This window comes from Thalassophryne amazonica, chromosome 10 (genome assembly GCF_902500255.1).
Source record: "Thalassophryne amazonica chromosome 10, fThaAma1.1, whole genome shotgun sequence".
NCBI lineage: Eukaryota > Metazoa > Chordata > Actinopteri > Batrachoidiformes > Batrachoididae > Thalassophryne > Thalassophryne amazonica.
In genome coordinates, this window is record NC_047112.1 from 116,172,517 (window position 1) to 116,191,989 (window position 19,473).

At 45.2% G+C, this 19,473-nt stretch overlaps 1 protein-coding gene across 1 annotated transcript in view; it reads right to left on the reverse strand.

Annotated features, from left to right (window-relative positions):
• Nucleotides 1-19,473, reverse strand: part of szt2 (SZT2 subunit of KICSTOR complex) — a 701,839-nt gene that overhangs the window by 24,860 nt on the left and 657,506 nt on the right. Inside the window, 2 exon segments of the mRNA XM_034179252.1 lie at nucleotides 1,858-1,980; nucleotides 2,052-2,229. Coding sequence (XP_034035143.1) covers nucleotides 1,858-1,980; nucleotides 2,052-2,229 — 301 coding nt within the window.

A 19,473-nucleotide genomic window follows, 5' to 3' on the forward strand; every position in this document is an offset into this window, starting at 1 on the left:
AGGCTGCCCTTTGTCCCATCGAGAGGAGGCCCCGGGGAAGACCCAGGACACACTGGAGGGAGTACGTGTCGCAGCATACAGGCGTACATACAGGCCTGGCATATGTACTACAGCACTTTCATGCGGTTTCACTGAATCTGTGAGAATGGAGATATTTCTTGAAGACATGGTGTAGTTTTTTGAAAATGACAAAGAAAAAGATTGGCCTTAAAAACATGGGATGAAATTAAATGAAAATAACACATTTTTCTGACACATTTTGTTGTGACACTTTTTTTTCACTAGTTTGAGACTTATACATTGAAAAAAAAATCACATTTGTTACTACTACTACTACTACTAATACTAATAATAATAATAATAACAACAAGAGCAAACAGAGATTTCTGACGTCCGCCAATCCGGATTCGGATCACCTTGACAATTTAATGGAGTCTTCCATGCCCTATTGTCTGTGTGTGGTGCAAATCTGGGAAGTAGTTTTGACGTAATCCTTCCACGCCTATATAAAGTGAAATCTTGATCCAGAATCCCGATTCAGATCCATATCACCTCCAAAATTTCATGGAGTCTTCCATGGCCTAATATGTGTCCATGGTGAAACTTTAGTCAGATTCCGTTAAGTAGTTTTGACGTAATCCTTCAAAGCCTATATAAAGTGAATCTTGATCCAGAATCCGGATTCATATCTGGATCACATCCAAAATTGAATGGAGTTTTTCATGGTCTTGAAAATTTGGTGAGAATCCATGAACTAGTTTTGACGTAACCCTTCAAAGCCTATATAAAGTGAATCTTGATCCAGAATCTGGATCCAGATCACCACCAAAATTTCATGGAGTCTTCCATGGCCTAATATGTGTCCATGGTGAAACTTTGGTGAGAATCCCTGAAGTAGTTTTGACATAATCATTTGAAGCGTATATAAAGTGAAATCTTGATCCAGAATCCATATCCAGATCTGGATTACCTCCAAAATTTCATGGAGTCTTCCATGGTCTAATATGTGTCCATGGTGAAACTTTGGTCAGAATCCGTGAAGTAGTTTTGAGGTAATCCTTCCAAGACTATATCAGAATCACCTTTATTGTCATTGCACAGCAAATCAGCACAATTGCACTAATCCCACATTGTCCCATACTGCAGATGTCCCATACTGCACATGTCCCTCTAAAACATCACTTAACATTTAAAATACATAAAGTGAAACTTGATCCAGAATGTGGATCTGGATCCAGATCACCTCCAAAATTTAAGAAAAAGTTTTCCATGGCTTAATATGTATCTGTGTTAATCATTTCTGCAAAATGTGTGAAGTAGTTCTGGCGTAATTCTCCGAACAGACAGACCAACAGACAGACAGACAGACAAATAAAAACAGGTGATTTTATTACGTCCTTGGTGGATGTAATAATACTACAAAATAATGTTTATTATTACTATTATTATTAATAATACTAATAATGATAATTATTCATGTCAGACTTTCCCAGGAATCAAAATAGTAAATGAAATAAACTCTCATCATAAAAAAAAATGAATGCCAATAATAAAAAGTACACTTCAGCAATGCACAAAAATTCTAAATGAATGAACTGACAATACAGAAAAAAATGTGGGATTCATACTCCAGTGTAATTTATATATATTTTTCCTCTTCAAGAGGCATTTTATAAAAGCTGTGACTTAAACACAGCGAAAATATGATACTGACAAAATAATAAAGAATCTTATAATTTTTTGTTCTGGAAATCAAACTGATTTTTCATTTTATTAAAGGGGGGTTTAACTGTACCGAGCCCCTGGTGCTAATTCAAAGTGTGTTTTCTGTGATAAGTTCTTTATTTTGTTCCTGACCTCATCATATGCCGTTCACCGTCTGACTGCTCCTCAAATGGAGCAGCACTGTGGCACACCAGCAGAGACACGTCAAAGTCGTCATGGCGCTGAAGGCCCTCCAGGTCCTTGTAGGAGCCAGAACTAAAAGAAAAAGTCTCAATGAAGCACCTCATATACAGAGAAGACACCTGCTGTGTCGCTGACGTGTGTACCTGTTCCACAGAGCCACGAGTGCGTACTCGTGCAGGTCAGGAATTGCTTTCTTGTTGTCAGTGGCAGCGGCAGCTTTGGACATGCGCAGAGGCTTCATGCTGTACGTGCTGGCATGGTCGGTGATGTAATTGTACAGCTGGTGAGCGGTTATCATGCCCGTTGAGATGGAGAAGTTTCCTTATGGGAACAAGAGTCACAGACTCAAAAAGAAAGTCACCAGTTATCTGACCTCCAATGAACCGCTGGGTGCAAAATCACACTAGTAGCAGCAGGTAATGTCATCGTTTCCACAAGGTGCTCAGAAGGTGCAGGTTTTTACTGCAACCACAGATGTAACAATGTGGTTTTCCTGATCAGCACCTGTCCAAGTACAGGGGAGGACTCATCACTGAGTCCACCTGGAGCAGTCTCATGCAGTGAAAACCTGGGCCGCCTCAGCCGTCATAAAACCAGTTGGAGACTACTAAAGACAGACCTAGACAAGACCTGATCAGAAGACTAAAAGAGCTGCCACACAAAACACAATAAAACAAACACAGCTTACAAACTGTGGGTGGAACTATATGGACTATGATTGAGCTATGCGCTACACTTATCTTCCTCAGCTGCAATTTTGCACAGTGAACTGTTGCACAACTACACTAAGTATTCACATCTAGCATTGTGCATACCTTTTTTATCTGCATATTACATTTGTATATTTCATATTTTTATATTTTTTTATGAGGAGTCAAGGGCAGTTTCATTATTCACTGTATAATGACAATAAAGTGATTCTAAAGCCCTTTTCTAAGCAACCAAAATGTGTTTGTTAAAACAGTGTGATTTCCTTTTACAGTAGCATCTTTCAGTCACTGAGCGGGTGGAGTTGGATATTTGTTTTTTGTGTGTGTGTGGGGGGTGGGGGGTGGTGGTGAACGCAGATTAGAGTGGCCTGTGTAAAACTAGATGGTTTTACTGGATGGCCAAGTCAACAAAGGACTTCATCATGGATGACGTGGCCATGTGTTCTTCTTCATTGTCTTGATGTATTGTTAAGGGCCCCTTCACAGATAGTAGGAATAAGTACAAATAAAGGCGAATCATGGTGGAACAGCTCACATGAGTGAACCACAAAAACATCGTGCACGAGCCCGGTGCGACAGTATCGTGCACACGATGGTGTCGTGCAAGCAGCTGGGACATGCCACTGATGTGGAGGAAAACAAAATAAAAACCAGTTGTATAATTTGTGAATATCACGAGGTTGATATAAATAATACATAAAAGAGGACGGCATACAGAACCCCGTGGTTAAATAACCCTGGTTAATAAAAAATAAATGCCACGCATGGGATTCTAACCTGTTAGTGCTGATTACCAGACGGAAATGTTACGGCTGTGCCACAATCACTGTCTTATAACATGAGCGTAAAATGGCTGAAATCAACAAGCAGATAAATGTATTTTTTTTTAAAAGAAGAAACGCTGTGTTACATTAGTGCAGCAGATAACTGAAGTAATCGTTCAAATGGTGAAACAAGCACCAAATTTGGCACAAATACTCCTTAAACATTAGTCTTTTGAAAAAACCCGCTTGCCACTTGAATTTTCAAAAGGCAGCCAGGTAGGTGCTCTCATCATATTGAAACCTATACCACGTTATTTGTCTGATCATAACGATTCCAAAATGGTATAGTTTGGGCTATCTACAAATGAATGTTATGGAGTTATGGGGTAAAAACAGTAAGAATGGTGACAAACGTGAGTTTCAGTCTGTACAAGGGTCAAAAGTTAAAGTTACTCCAAGTTTGGTAAAAAGGTGGTGCAAATTATTAGTTGAGTTAATAGGGTTTCAAAAAGGAATAGTTTGCACCATGTTCCATCCATAGTTATCATGTTATGGGGTAACATATGTCACATGTCATAGAATCCAATGGACTTCAACACTGTTTGACCTTTAATGAGGAGCCCAAACATTCAACACAGTCAAAACTACTCCATTTAATAATCCTATTAGCTCAACCAATAATTTGCACCACTTTTTACCAAAACTGGAGTAACTTTAACTTTAACTCTTTCTGACCTTCTCTGTACTTTGCATCTGTAGTGCTCTTTCTCGGCATGAGACCATATTGCTGCTCACAGATCTTCACCTGTTTTCTAAGCCGAGCTTCTACTGCTCTTTCCCATAACTTCATGCTGTGGCGGATCAGCTTTATGCCTCTGTAGTTACTGCAGCTCTGCACATCACCCTTGTTCTTGAAAATAGGAACCAACACACTTCGTCTCCACTCCTCAGGCATCCTCTCACTTTCCAAGATTTTATTAAACAATCTGGTTAGAAACTCCACTGCCATCTCTCCTGGACATGTCCATGCCTCCACTGGAATGTCATCTGGACCAACTGCCTTTCCACTCTTCATCCTCTTCATAGCAACCCTCACTTCTTCCTTACTAATCTCTTATACTTCCTGATTTACTCTCACCACATCATCCAGCCTTTTCTCTCGCTCATTTTCTTTATTCATCAGCTCTTCAAAATATTCCTTCCACCTTCTCAGCACACACTTCTCACTTGTCAGCATATTACCATGTGCATCTTTTACCACCCTAACCTGCTGCACATCCTTTCCAGCTCTGTCCCTTTGTCTGGCCAATCGGTACAAGTCCTTTTCTCCTTCCTTACTATTCAACTTCTTGTACAGCTCGCAATATGCCTTTTCTTTCACTTTTGCCACTTCTTTTCGCCTTACGCTGCATCTCCTTGTACTCCTGTCTACTTTCTTCATCTCTCCGACTATCCCAAAACTTTTTTGCCAACCTCTTTCTCCTTATGCTTTCCTGGACCTCTTCGTTCCACCACCAAGTCTCCTTGTCTTCCTTCCACTGTCCAGATGTCACACCCAGTACTGTCCTAGCTGTCTCAATCACCACATCTGCAGTACTTTTCCAGTTGTCCAAAACTGCTTCCCCTCCAACCAGTGCTTCTCTCACCTGCTCACTAAATTTCACACAACAGTCTTCCTCCTTCAGCTTCCACCATCTGATCCTTTGTTGAGCTCACTCTCTTCTTCTTCTTTACCTCTAAAGTCATCCTACAAACAACCATCCTATGCTGTCTAGTGACACTCTCTCCTGCCACCACCTTACAGTGTCTGATTTCTTTTAGCTTGCATCTCCTATAAAGAATGTAGTCCACCTGTGTGCACCTTCCTCCACTCTTATATGTTACCCTGTGCTCCTCCCTTTTCTTAAAGTAGGTGTTCACCACAGCCATTTCCATCCTTTTTGCAAAATCGACTACCATCTGTCCTTCCCCATTCCTAACTTTGATACCATATCGACCCATTACTTCCTCATCACCTCTGTTCCCTTCACCGACATGGCCATTGACGTCTGCTCCTATCACCACTCTTTCATGCTTGGGTTCACTCTCCACCACCTCATCTAACACACTCCAGAAATCTTCTTTTTCCTTCATCTCACAACCTACCTGTGGGGCATATGCACTGATGATATTCATCATCACCCCTTCAATTTCCAACTTCACACTCATCACACTGTCAGACACTCGCTTAACCTCCACCACACTTTTAACATACTCTTCCTTTAAAATGACCCCAACACCGTTTCTCTTCCTGTCCGCACCATGGTACAACAACTTGTACCCACCGTCAATGCTCCTGCTCTTACTTCCCTTCCACTTGGTCTCTTGCACACACAATATGTCTACCTTTCTCCTCTCTATCATATCAGTCAGCTCTCTCCCTTTACCAGTCATACTTCCAACATTCAAAATCCCCACTCTCATTTCCACCCTTCTAGTTTTCTTCTTCTCACGCTGTTTGTGGAAACGTTCTCCTCCTCTTCTTCGTCGTCTTCGCCCAGCAGTAGCCCAATTTCAACTGGCACCCTGTTGGGCAACAGCACCGGTGGCGGGCCTTGTTAACCCGGGCCTCGACTGATCCGGTATGGAAATTCGATTCTTAGTTTGCATAGTTGGGTTGGCTTGTTGTATGACAGATGCCCTTCCTGATGCAACCCTCCTCATTTATCCAGGCTTGGGACTGGCACTCAGAATGTACTGGCTGCATACCCCATGTGGCTGATTTCCAGGAGTCAAGCTACGGTCACATAATCTACAGATGACGGAAACTAGCAGTTGGTTTTGTCGCTTGATGGACATTCCCGGGGCATGCATGCCACAACTCTTGTAAATCACTCCAGAGGTGTTATCTGATGACAAAAACAGCATTTTTAAATGCAGAAGTGTTCATTTATTGCTAACGTTTGTAAGATATACGAGGTCTACTAGAAAAGTATCCAACCTTATTATTTTTTTAAAAACCATATGGATTTGAATCACGTGTGATTGTGTCAGCCAAGCTTGAACCTTGGTGCGCATGAGTGAGTTTTTTCACGCCTGTCGGTTGCGTCATTCGCCTGTGAGCAGGCTTTGAGTGAGGAGTGGTCCACCCTCTCATCGATTTTTTCATTGTTTAGGAATGGCTCAGAGACTGCCGCATTGCTTGATCAAAATTTTTTCAGAAACTGTGAGGGACATCAAAGTGGACACCATTCGAGAAATTCAGATGGTTTTTTGGTGAAAATTTTCTGGGCTTCAAAGAGAGAGAGAGTGTTACTGTCGCTTTAAGGACGGCCCAGAGCGGCTTCGGAGCGCGGCGCGCCCCACAGCCACCATCGACAGGCTGAGCGACCATTTAATTTCTAAACGGATGGCTGTATGGATCCCTGACCATCGTGTGCAACTTCTCTGGTTATCACAAGAGCTGGACATCAACTATTTTTCGGCAGATTTCACTTTTAACAAGAGATTTTGTCATGGAAAGCTGAGCGATGGATTCGCTACTGGAATGAGACGAAACCGCCTCCATTTTGGTCTCACAGGACGGCTTTGAGATAGCGCTCAGACAGCTGTCGGTGGTTTTTCCATTGAGTGATTATCCGAGAAATTGTGGATGTGCCTGGACATGCCAGAACATGTCCTGTGTGTTGTGAAAGTGTAAGTACATGGACCCACAACAGGGGGCGCAAATGAACGGACAATGGAATAGGTCAAATAACACACTTTACTGTTGTGAATATGCACAACAAGTACAACAGATTACAATAATAGACAAAGTCGAATTCACACAGGTGTCGTGTGGGCAGGCTCGAAGATAGGAGACGCCTCTCCAAAGTAGAACCGGAACCACACGGTTTCCTCCGCCACCAGACCCCGGGAATACTGGAGCCGCCAAGTCCCGAACTCCCAGGTGGCCACTGCCTCCGCGTGTCGGACCTGGTACTGCTGGCGAGGAACAAAGGACAATTAAAGGAGGGCGCGCTCGCACCCAGGAATCCGAACGGCAGGTATGTTACCTCCACCTCTCGTTGGAAAATACTCAGAGCAAAACACAAAAGTCACAAAGATCACTGTTAAACAGTCAGCTGAGCACGTTACCTTCTCAGTAGAAACGATATCTCGGCAATGAGGTGGAGCTGCCGTCCTGCTGATATACCCCTCTGATGATTGCTGTCAGCTGTCTCAGGTGATGGGTGACAGCTGTCACCCTGGCTGCTCCTGTGTGGCGGCAGCGCCCTCTGGTGCCTGGAGCCCGCACTCCAGGCAGGGCGCCCTCTGGTGGTGGTGGGCCAGCAGTACCTCCTCTTCAGCGGTCCACACAACACTGTGAGGCTTCATCACGGCGTTGCTTTGCGCCATGTGACAGCACCGTGCGGAATTCCTCCGCACGTCTGTCTCAATGTGCCGAAAAAGTGCTGATGTCCACGTCTTTTCACAATTCCTGTGCTAGCCAGATGACATCCTGGATAAAACACAGCGTCCAGTTTGGAAATGAACAACACATTCCACTGTTACAGAAGTTTTTGTCATGAAAAGACGTGCGGAGGAATTTGCGCATCGGGACGGAGGCGCAGGGCACAGAACAAAAAGCAACGCCATGATGAAGCCTCACAGGACATGTTGTGGCATGTCCAGCTCGTCCACAATTTCTCGGATAGTCACATGACTGAAAAGCCACCGAAACCCGTCAGAATTTTCCAAATGGTGCAAGAGCTGGGCATGTTAGAGCTTGTCCTGTGAGACCAACACGGAGGTGCTTTCGTCCCACGCCATGAGCGGCTCCGTGGCGAATTTCTCCGCTCCTCTTTCCATTACAAAAACTCCTGTAACAGTGGAATGTGCCGAAAAAGTGCTATGTCCAGCTGTCTTGCCATTTCTCTGGTAGTCAGACGACGTCCCGGATCAACAAAGCGTTCACTTTGGAAATGATCTGGTCGTTTGAGCCTGTCGATCGCCGCTTGGTTCGCGGCGCGCCATCCGCCGCTGTGGGCCGTCTTTAATCCAATTGTAATTGTCCTTAATCTGTGTGATCCCCATAAGATCTTCACCAAAAGCCATCTGAATTTTCCAAATGGTTTCCACTTGGCTGTCTCTCACACTTTCTGAAAAAATTTTGATGAAGCCAAGCAGCAGTCAATCAGCCAATTTCCTGACAATGAAAAGCCGATGAGGGGGCTGGACCACTCCTCCCACAAGGCGTGCTCACAGGCGAATGACGCAACTGACAGGCGTGAAAAAACTCACGCATGCGCACGAAGGTTCAAGCTTGGCTGATGCAATCACACATGATTCAAATCCATATAGTTTTTGCAAAAAATAAAAAGGTCCGTTACTTTTCTAACAGGCCTCGTATGTTGAATCTGGATAAAGAGGTGCCTTGCATCTGCCTCCAGTAATCCAACTTAGATTAATTTAACCTCAGTTTGCATTTCCGCCATTAACACGTACAAAATCATCATTTACATACTGCTGCTGGTGACGTCACATTACCACCCGCTCTCGATTGCACATTTACTCACCCACAAAACCGTCTCCACCCCAACGCTCAAAGGTGTGGACTGACCATGCAATTCAGCACTCCTTATCTGGGACCTAAGCAATTCAGGCCCTGTATGTTTTCCATTAAACTCTGAATTTCAGGACTGAAAGACTTCAAATTCAAGTTACCTTGGAAGATGTGACTACGGCCAAATTTGGGAATATCTGGATGGTGGGAGATGAAGTCATCCAGGAAGTCAGTGAGCTGGTAGCCCTGACGCAGTGTCATGTGGCAGCCCACCAAATACTGGTGCACCACTCGCAGGTGGAAGTCGTAGCTGAACGAATGCACATGCATGAGGTCCCGTACTTTGTCACATTCCTCAGTGAAGAGCATGGAGAGCTGGAACAGAGCATCAGACGTTCCCCAAATCATGTCTGGATATTTTCACAAGGGCAAAAAAATAATACGTTTCTGGGCACAGAAGACTTAAATCTGTATTTAACATGCCTACATTCATTTGGAACACTGGAAGTAATTGACATCACATTCTTAACATCTTAATTTAAGTAAAAATACCAAATCGAAGTGATTGACATGAAACACTCGTCTTTCTTTTTCCATCATCATGGCCTTTTGTCTGGAACATGTACAGTGCATCTGGAAAGTATTCACATTTTGTCATGTTACAGCCTTATTCCAAAGTTAATATTTCCCTCAAAATTCTACTCACAACACCCCATAATGACAACATAAAAGAATTTTTTTTTTATTTGTGCAAATGTATTTAAAAAAACTAATAATCACATCACGACCTGTTGTATGGCTGGGGGTGCCTGGCTGCCTTTTGTTTCTGTCTTTTGTTTTTCCTTCCAGGTGGCTTGCGTTCAGGACTGAGTGGCTGTGTGGCTGAGCTATCAGGACCTCACCCTGATCACCTGAGGCTGGTCATGTGCAGCTCGTCAGGACTCACAGCTGTGGTGCATCTACATGGATTGGGGCATGGTGGCATTTAAGTCTGGAGTACACAGTGTGTATTTGCCAGAGACTCGACCTTGTGACCAGACGGGTGAGATTGTCGTCTCGAGAGCCATCTCATCATCATGGATGCAGAGACCGTACCAGGTTTGATGCATGGTCTGTGAAAGAGGAGGGGGTGAGGTCTCACGCTCGTCAGCACCCTTCCTGAGGTACGTTAGGTTTTGTGACTAACATTAGTACAGTCAGTAAATGTGGTGTCCCTCACACCTTATTATATTGAGCTGTTATGTTAGCCGTTTAATCAGCTTCCACTGCAGTGAAGAATGTGAACTGGTGTTCCATGCCTGCAGGGTGGGAAGCTGATTAGTGATTAAGCCAGGAAGTGTTTGCTGTTTATGTACACCTTTGAGTGGTCTCTCTGTGTGTGGAGTGTGGACTCACATGATGGTTTCTTCTTTCACAGACTCGGTTTGTCGCGGCCACCTGGGGGGTGTCGGCGGGGTCCTTGGGTCCGAACTGTTTCTGGCTCTGGACTGTTTGTGCTGCTAGGAGCGCACCGTATCTCCACCTCGCAGACGGCGCACTCATTTGTTTGTACTTTAGCACATCACTGTTATGTTTATTAAATTCTGTTATCCTTTGTACCATGCTCTGCTTATTTCAGGGTCCTTCAAACGCTGGTCGGTTCTCCGTCCTGCGTCCGACACATAACAATAGTCTCTGGCCAAACATCACGGACCCAGCGGTAGCAGAGACGGTACTGCGCCGGGAAGGCGGCAGCAGACGTTCAGAAGTTATCCAGATCAGTTGCGGGTGCTCTCCGCCCGGATGGTGCGTGTTGGAGAACCCATTATCGAATACTGATTTGAGCTCTCTTGCAGCCGTGTTCCTGTGTTGTGCCTTATCCGTGGGTTGTTGTGGAGTGTGAATAGCGACGGCTTCGCGTCACACTCCGACCGGATAAGAGGTTAAACGGGAGCTGCATGAGTGTGTCTGTAATGGGTGAACGCGCACGGCGGAGCTCTGTGGCACGGGTCGCTGTGCTTCCTGTGTTACAGTTGTAGCCCCGTTTCCCCGGGTGAAGATAACTACTGCGTCTGTTGTGTCAGCTCCGGCGTAATTTAGTTGAGGCACATTTTGGTTGTGTGTACACGTAGCTGCGCACAGGGGAAGCAGCATGAGTTGTTTTCTCTGTTACCAAAGGGGTTTTTATTTTCAGCACTTTGGCTCCCTCTGTTGGTGACTGAGTCACATTACCGTTAATGCTCTTAAGGTGGAACAGGTGTGTTCCATTTGTTTGAGCTTAACGGTATAATTCACTGATTAGTTTTGTGTTGGTTCATTTTTTGTGGGTGTTTTTTTTAGTTGGTTTTTGGGTGAGATTTTTTACACTATTAGTGTTCTGGGGTCGTGCCCTTGCAGTCTGTCTGGAGCATTAAAAGGACCCAGTTAACTTCATGTTGGTCTGTTAGTCTTTCTTTTTATTTCTTTTGGTTTCACCTCCCAGGGTTTGATGGGACGGTCCTCTGGGGGGTGATGGGGGGGTAATTGGCTTGTTTTTTCTTTTTTCTTTTTTTTTTGTTTTTGTTATGCCCTCTCTTCTCCTCTGGCTCCAGCCGTGTGAGCCGTAGGTTGTCGGCGTTGCTGGAGTGGTGCAGTTTGGTTATGCTGGGCGTTTCCCAGGTAACCTCTGCACCTGGGAGGGGGGGGGGGTTCAAGGTGTTGTGTTTTTTTTTGTTGATTCCCTGTTCCACCTCCGGCTTCAGCGCGCCTTTGAGCCGTCTGCCATTGGCGTGGCTGAGGTTTGGGGCAGTGGAATATACCCGCAGCTGGTGGCTGGTTTGGAAGTCGGAGGGGTGGCGCCATTTTGTGCCGTCTGCCATTACCGCTGTTCCACTCCTCCCGGTTGACTTCTGGGGTATAGTCATGGTTGGTGACGCTGGACGTGCTTCCAGTTTCCACTGCGCCGAGGGGGTGGGGTTGGGGTTGTTTTGTTTGTATGTTTTTTTTTCTTTCTTTTTGTTTTTCCCCCCAGTTTCCGCCCTCAGGGTGTGACTGTGGTGTCCTCTGGGGGGGAAAGGGCTGTGGGTCCATCTAGCCATAGACGGCCGGGGCTGGGTCCGTTGGTCATGAGGGGGGGCGTCTCCTGGGGTTTGATGGAACGGTCCTCTGGGAGGCGCTGGGAGTCCCCGTGGGTGACTTTGGATCCCAGAGGGACCTCGGCTGTGGTTATTACTCCTGGAGCTGGCGGGATGTCCTCTGGGGGGTGTTGGTCCCTACATGTCGTCGGGGGGGGGGGGTTAACGTTTTTATTTGCAAGCTTAAGTTTGGGTTGTTTTTCTTTTCTCCTCTTCCCGGGGTTTGATGGGACGGTCCTCTGGGGAGGGGGGGGGGGTGGTTTGGTTGTTTGTGTTTGTCTTTTTTGTTTTATGACTAATCAGACTTTAAACATGGTTGGACAAAGGCTGACCGCACAGGTTCAAGAACTCCTGGCAACACCTGTGCAAATTGACTGACAGAAACAAAGGCAAAGATGCAGTCAGAGGAGAAGACGTCAACCGTTCTGTTAGATGAAGATTCTGTTGGAAGATGAATGCAGATACGGTTTCCAGCCATGGTCCCTGGAGGGGGGTGTTTCTCCTGGGCCAGATTTGTGTGGTCGCCGGGAGGCTTCCCGTGAGGGTGGGATGCTGTTGTATGGCTGGGGGTGCCTGGCTGCCTTTTGTTTCTGTCTTTTGTTTTTCCTTCCAGGTGGTTGCGTTCAGGACTGAGTGGCTGTGTGGCTGAGCTATCAGGACCTCACCCTGATCACCTGAGGCTGGTCATGTGCAGCTCGTCAGGACTCACAGCTGTGGTGCATCTACATGGATTGGGGCATGGTGGCATTTAAATCTGGAGTACACAGTGTGTATTTGCCAGAGACTCGACCTTGTGACCAGACGGGTGAGATCGTCGTCTCGAGAGCCATCTCATCATCATGGATGCAGAGACCGTACCAGGTTTGATGCATGGTCTGTGAAAGAGGAGGGGGTGAGGTCTCACGCTCGTCAGCACCCTTCCTGAGGTATGTTAGGTTTTGTGACTAACATTAGTACAGTCAGTAAATGTGGTGTCCCTCACACCTTATTATATTGAGCTGTTATGTTAGTCGTTTAATCAGCTTCCGCTGCAGTGAAGAATGTGAACTGGTGTTCCATGCCTGCAGGGTGGGAAGCTGATTAGTGATTAAGCCAGGAAGTGTTTGCTGTTTATGTACACCTTTGAGTGGTCTCTCTGTGTGTGGAGTGTGGACTCACATGATGGTTTCTTCTTTCACAGACTCGGTTTGTCGCGGCCACCTGGGGGGTGTCGGCGGGGTCCTTGGGTCCGAACTGTTTCTGGCTCTGGACCGTTTGTGCTGCTAGGAGCGCACCGTATCTCCACCTCGCAGACCGCGCACTCATTTGTTTGTACTTTAGCACATCACTGTTATGTTTATTAAATTCTGTTATCCTTTGTACCGTGCTCTGCTTATTTCATACTGGGTCCTTCAAACGCTGGTCGGTTCTCCGTCCTGCGTCCGACACATAACAACGACCCCCATCTTGTCTGAGAACACAGATAGAGCTGTACAGGGAGGGTAACATTAGGAATTTACAGCAGACCACGGAGGAGGTGATTAGAGACCCTGCAAGGCTTATGACAAATGTGGGTATGGAATCCATTAGCTTAACGGGGAAATTAGTGCAGAAAATCCACTATGGTGATAGTGTAGTTTACCTGACAGGGAGGGAAATTCAACAAGTTGACACTGTGGCCTGCTTCCATAGACATGTCCATAAAAATCATAGAGGGATATGCTTTGCAAACATAATCCCCATTACTACATTGGATGATGGTGGTCCCTCTGTTTAAGAAGGGGGACCGGAGGGTGTGTTCCAACTATAGGGGGATCACTCCTCAGCCTCCCTGGTAAGGTCTATTCCAGAGTACTGGAGAGGAGAATTCGACCGATGGTTGAACCTCAGATTCAGGAGGAGCAGTGTAGTTTTCGTCCTGGTCACGGCACACTGGACCAGCTCTACACGCTCCATCGGGTGCTCGAGGGTTCATGGGAGTTCGCCCAACCAGTCCACATGTGTTTTGTGGATCTGGAGAAGGTGTTCGACCGTGTCCCTCGGGGCACCCTGTGGGAAGTGCTCCGGGAGTACGAGGTCTGGGGTCCTTTGCTAAGGGCTATCCGGTCCCTGTACGACCGCAGCAGGAGCTTGGTTCGCATTGCCAGTAGTAAGTCAAACCTGTTTCCAGTGCACGTTGGCCTCCGCCAGGGCTGCCCTTTGTCACCGGTTCTGTTCATTATTTTTATGGACAGAATTCCTAGGCACAACCAGGGTGTAGAGGGGGTCTGGTTTGGGAACCACAGAATCTCGTCTCTGCTGTTTGCAGATGATGTAGTTCTGTTGGCTTCGTCAAATCAGGACCTTCAGCGTGCACTGGGGCGGTTTGCAGCCGAGTGTGAAGCGTCCGGGATGAAGGTCAGCACCTCCAAATCTGAGGCCATGGTTCTCGACCGGAAAAAGGTGCTTTGCCCTCTTCAGGTCGGTGGAGTGTTCTTGCCTCAAATGGAGGAGTTTAAGTATCTCGGGGTCTTGTTCATGAGTGAGGGATGGATGGAGCGTGAGATCGATAGACGGATCGGTGCGGCATCTGCAGTGATGCGGTCGCTGTATCGGACCATTGTGGTGAAGAGAGAGCTGAGTAGGGGGCAAAGCTCTCGATTTACCGATCGATCTACATTCCGATCCTCACCTTTGTTCATGAGATTTGGCTCATGACCAAAAGAACGAGATCGCGAGTACAAGCAGCCGAGATGAGTTTCCTCCGCAGGGTGGCTGGACGTTCCCTTAGAGATAGGGTGAGGAGCTTGGTCACTCGGGAGGAGCTCGGAGTCGAACCGCTGCTCCTCCACGTTGAAAGGAGTCAGTTGAGGTGGCTCGGGCATCTTTTCTGGATGCCCCCTGGACGCCTCGCTGGAGAGGTGTTCCGGGCACGTCCCATTGGGAGGAGGCCCCTGGGAAGACCCAGGACATGCTGGAGGGACTACATCTCTCGGCTGGCTTGGGAACGCCTTGGGGTTCCCCCGGAGGAGCTGGGGGAGGTGTGTGTGGATCGGGAGGTCTGGGTGGCTTTGCTTGAGCTGCTGCCCCCGCGACCCGACTCCGGATAAAGCGGAAGAAAATGGATGGATGGATGGATACATTGGATGATGTTGAAATTGAGGATGGCCCAGTGGTTGTTCCAGCAATATCAAAATTGTTGTGTCTGCTACCTACAGTGGGGCCAAAAAATATTTAGTCAGCCCCTGATTGTACAAGTTCTCCTACTTAGAAAGATGAGAGAGGTCTATAATTTTCATCATAGTTACACTTCAACTATTTCTTTATTTCTTTATTTAAGGATCCCCATTAGTCTTTACCAAAGTAGAGACTATTCTTCCTGGGGTCCATTCTCAAATAAAAATATAATAATTACATCAAAGTATTGCAACTATGAGAGACAAAAAGAGAACAAATATCCAGAAAATCACATTGTAGGATTTTTAAATAATTTATTCGTAAATTATGGTGGAAAATAAGTATTTGGTCACCCACAAACAAGCAAGATTTCTGGCTCTCACCTACCTGTAACTTCTTCTTTGAGAAGCTCTTCTGTCTTCCACCTGTTACCTGTATTAATGGCACCTGTTGGAACTCGTTATCTATATAAAAGACACCTGTCCACAGCCTCAAACAGCCAGACTCCAAACTCAACCACGGCCAAGACCAAAGAGCTGTCAAAGGACACCAGGAAGAAAACTGTAAATCAACTGTGGGAGCAATTGTAAGAAAATAGAAGACATACAAGACCATTGATAATCTCCCTCGATCTGGGGCTCACACGCAAGATGTCATCTCGTGGGGTCAAAATGATCATGAGACCGGTGAACAAGAATCCCAGAACCACACGGAGGGACCTGATGAATGATCTGCAGAGAGCTGGGACCAAAGTAACAAAGGCTACACACTACGCAGAGAGGGATTCAAATCCTGCAGTGCCAGGCGTGTCCCCCTGCTTAAGCCAGTACGTGTCCAGGCCCGTCTGAAGTTTGCCAGAGAGCATATAGATGATCCAGAAGAGGATTGGGAGAATATCATGTGGTCAGATGAAACCAAAACAGAACGTTTTAGTAAAAACTCAACTTGTCGTGTTTGGAGGAAGAAGAATGCGGAGTTGCATCCTAAGAACACCATATCTACTGTGAAGCATGGGGGTGGAAACATCATGCTTTAGGACTGTTTTTGAGCAAAGCGGACAGGATGACTGATCCGTGTTAAGGGAAGAATGAACGTGGCCATGTATCATGAGATTTTAAGCCAAAACCTCCTTCCATCAGTGAGAGCATTAAAGATGCAATGCGGCTGGGTCTTCCAGCATGACAATCATCTCAAACACACCGCTCAGGCAACAAAGGAGTGGCTCCATAAAAAGCATTTCAAGGTCTTGGAGTGGCCGAGCCAGTCTCCAGAGTTGAAAGTCCATGTCGTCCAGCAACAGCCCCAAAACATCACTGCTCTAGAGGAGATCTGCATGGAGGAATGGACCAAAATACCAGCTACAGTGTGTGCAAACCTGGTAAAGACTTACAGGAAATGTTTGACCTTTGTCATTGCCAACAAAGATTATGTTACAAAGTACTGAGTTGAACTTTTGTTATTGACCAAATACTTATTTTCCACCATAATTTACAAATAAATTCTTTAAAAATCCTACAATGTGATTTCCTGGATTCTTTTCTCATTTTGTCTCTCATAGTTGAAGTGTACCTATGATGAAAATTACAGACCTCTCTCATCTTTCTAAGTAGGAGAAATTGCATAATCAGGGACTGACTAAATACTTTTTGGCCCCACTGTACAATGAGGGTGGAATGTCTTAAACCTAAACCTACTTATACGCATCTTATATATGCTACTCTGGAACCACCCCTAAACTCAAACAGTTCATCTGTCAACTCCACTGTGGTCCTTTAGTCTGGGTCTCATTAACATAAGATCACTAGCCTCAAAATCATTGTTGATTAATGATCTAATTATTGATCATCACTTAGATATGACTGGGTTATGTGAAACCTGGCTTAAACCTATAGCTGTCCTCCCCTTAAATGAGGCCTGCCCACCAGCATATACATTTAGTCACGTCCCTCGTGATGCGAAGCAAGGCAGGGGTGTTGCTCTTATTTAAAAATCTAGGTTTAGCTTATTAGCTGTTGGGGGTTACAAATATAATTCGTTTGAGCATCTGATTCTCTGCTCTGCTCAAGATTTTACGCATTGCCAAGGTCAGAAGAATAAAAATCAGCCGTATTACTTTGTCGCTGTATACAGGCCTCCTGGCCCATATTCTGAATTCTTAGATGAATTTGGTGCGTTCATCTCTAACTTGTCAACTAGTGAAGATAACATTCTGATCATTGGTGACTTTAACATTCATATAAATAAGCCTTCTGATCCCCTCTGCAAATCATTTATAGAAATTGTGGATGCATCCTTGGGGCAACTGTTTGTTGTGATTTGGCGCTATATAAGAAAAAAGTTGATTGATTGATTGATTAGGATTTCGGCAATGCATTCAGGACTCGACGCACATTAGTGGAAATACCCTGGATTTGGTTCTCACACGTGGTATTGCTGGCACAAATATTGACATCATGCCTCTTACATCAGTGGTCTGATGACTCATTAAGTTTACAGTTTTGCAGTCGTTTTAGTCGAACAACCTTATATATCACTACAGTGATGCATCAACTCCTCAACTAAGACTGAACTCAAAGCTAGACTGCCTGATGTCTTAGCTTCACATTTGGCAAATACCCAATCAGCAGACAGTCTTGTGGATAGTTTAAACATTGCTCAAAACTACACTAGACATAATTGCGTCACCTTTGTTAAAACTGTGCTCCCTGCATGACCTCATGTTAGACATAAGCATGCATTACTGGCTACAAAGTGGACCTATTACTCTGATTTGATCAACAAAAACAAGCATAACTCAAAGTTCTTGTTCGAAATGTTGGCAACACTTATTCATGGACAACCACCTGTAGTTCACTCTACTTTTACAGCACAAGATTTCCTGGATTACTTTGAGAAGAAAATAGATGACATTAGGTTAAACATATCCCAGCATGCCTCAACCCAGCCACTACACCGTACTATTGAGGTAGGCGCCATTATTGAGGTATTACCTGGATTTACAGAATTTGAGAGTATCTCTCGAGGCATGCTGACGAAACTTGTAACATCAACAAAAAGCACAACCTGTTTATTTGATCCAATACCAACAAAACTGTTTAAGGACCTGTGGTCCACTCTTGGGCTGAATGTGCTGGAAATTATTAATCTTTGTTTAACTTCTGGATCTGTTCCTAAATGTGTCAAATCCTAAATGTGTCAAACCTAATCTTGACCCTAGTGTATTGAAAAACTATCAGCCGATATCAAATCTATCATTTTGCTCTAAAATTCTGGAAAAAGTGGTTTCACAGCAGTTCGTGGACTATCTTACTGAGAATAATCTCTTTGAGCCACTGCAGTCTGCTTTTAGAAAATATCATTCCACAGAGACGGCACTCACTAAAGTGGTGAATGATCTGCTTGCAATGGATTGGGACATCACTACGGTTCTGGTGCTGTTTGATCTCAGTGCTGCATTTGATACCGTGGATCATCATATTCTACTTGACAGGCTGGAAATTCATTTTGGGATTACTGGGAGTGCCCTTGCATGGTTGACGTCATACCTGACCAGTCATTCTCACTGTGTTTTGTACAATAACACTACCTCTAACCTTAGTGACATGAAATTTGGGGTTCCACAGGGGTCCGTCTTAGGCCCCCTGCTTTTCTCCCTTTATATAGTACTCCTTGGGCACATATTGCAGCATTTTGGGATTACCTTTCACTGCTTCGCTGATGATACTCAGTTATACATGCTGATAACTGTTGGTAATCTCGTTCACATAAAATCCTTAGAAGATTGCCTTGCATCAGTGAGAAGATGGATGTCTAGAAACTTCCTACTTTTAAACTCTGATAAGACTGAAATGATGGTTCTTGGTCCAGTGAGACATCAGCATCAATTTGACCAGTTAATGCTTAGCTTAGGCTCGTCTGTCATACATCACACTGACAAAGTGAGGAACCTTGGGGGAATTTTTGATCCTATGTTGTCCTTTGACCTCCACATTATAAATATTACTGGGACTGCTTTCTTCCACCTACGAAATACAGTGAAAATTCATCCCATCCTGTCTATGGCCAACCTGGTCTCATGGCAAGTCGTGCTTCAGCAGCACGAAATATACATTAATCTTTTGGTTCATGATATTGTGACGAAAAGTGCCTCATTTTCGTCACAGCAGCACAAATTCATTCTCATTCATTCCATGCGTTTGTCTCTTCTACATTGGACTACTGCAATATTCTATTTTCTGGTTTACCACAGTCCAGCATTAGGGGTCTCCAATTGGTTCAAAATGCTGCTGCCAGACTTTTGACACGAAGCATAAAGTTTGACCACATTACACCCATTTTGG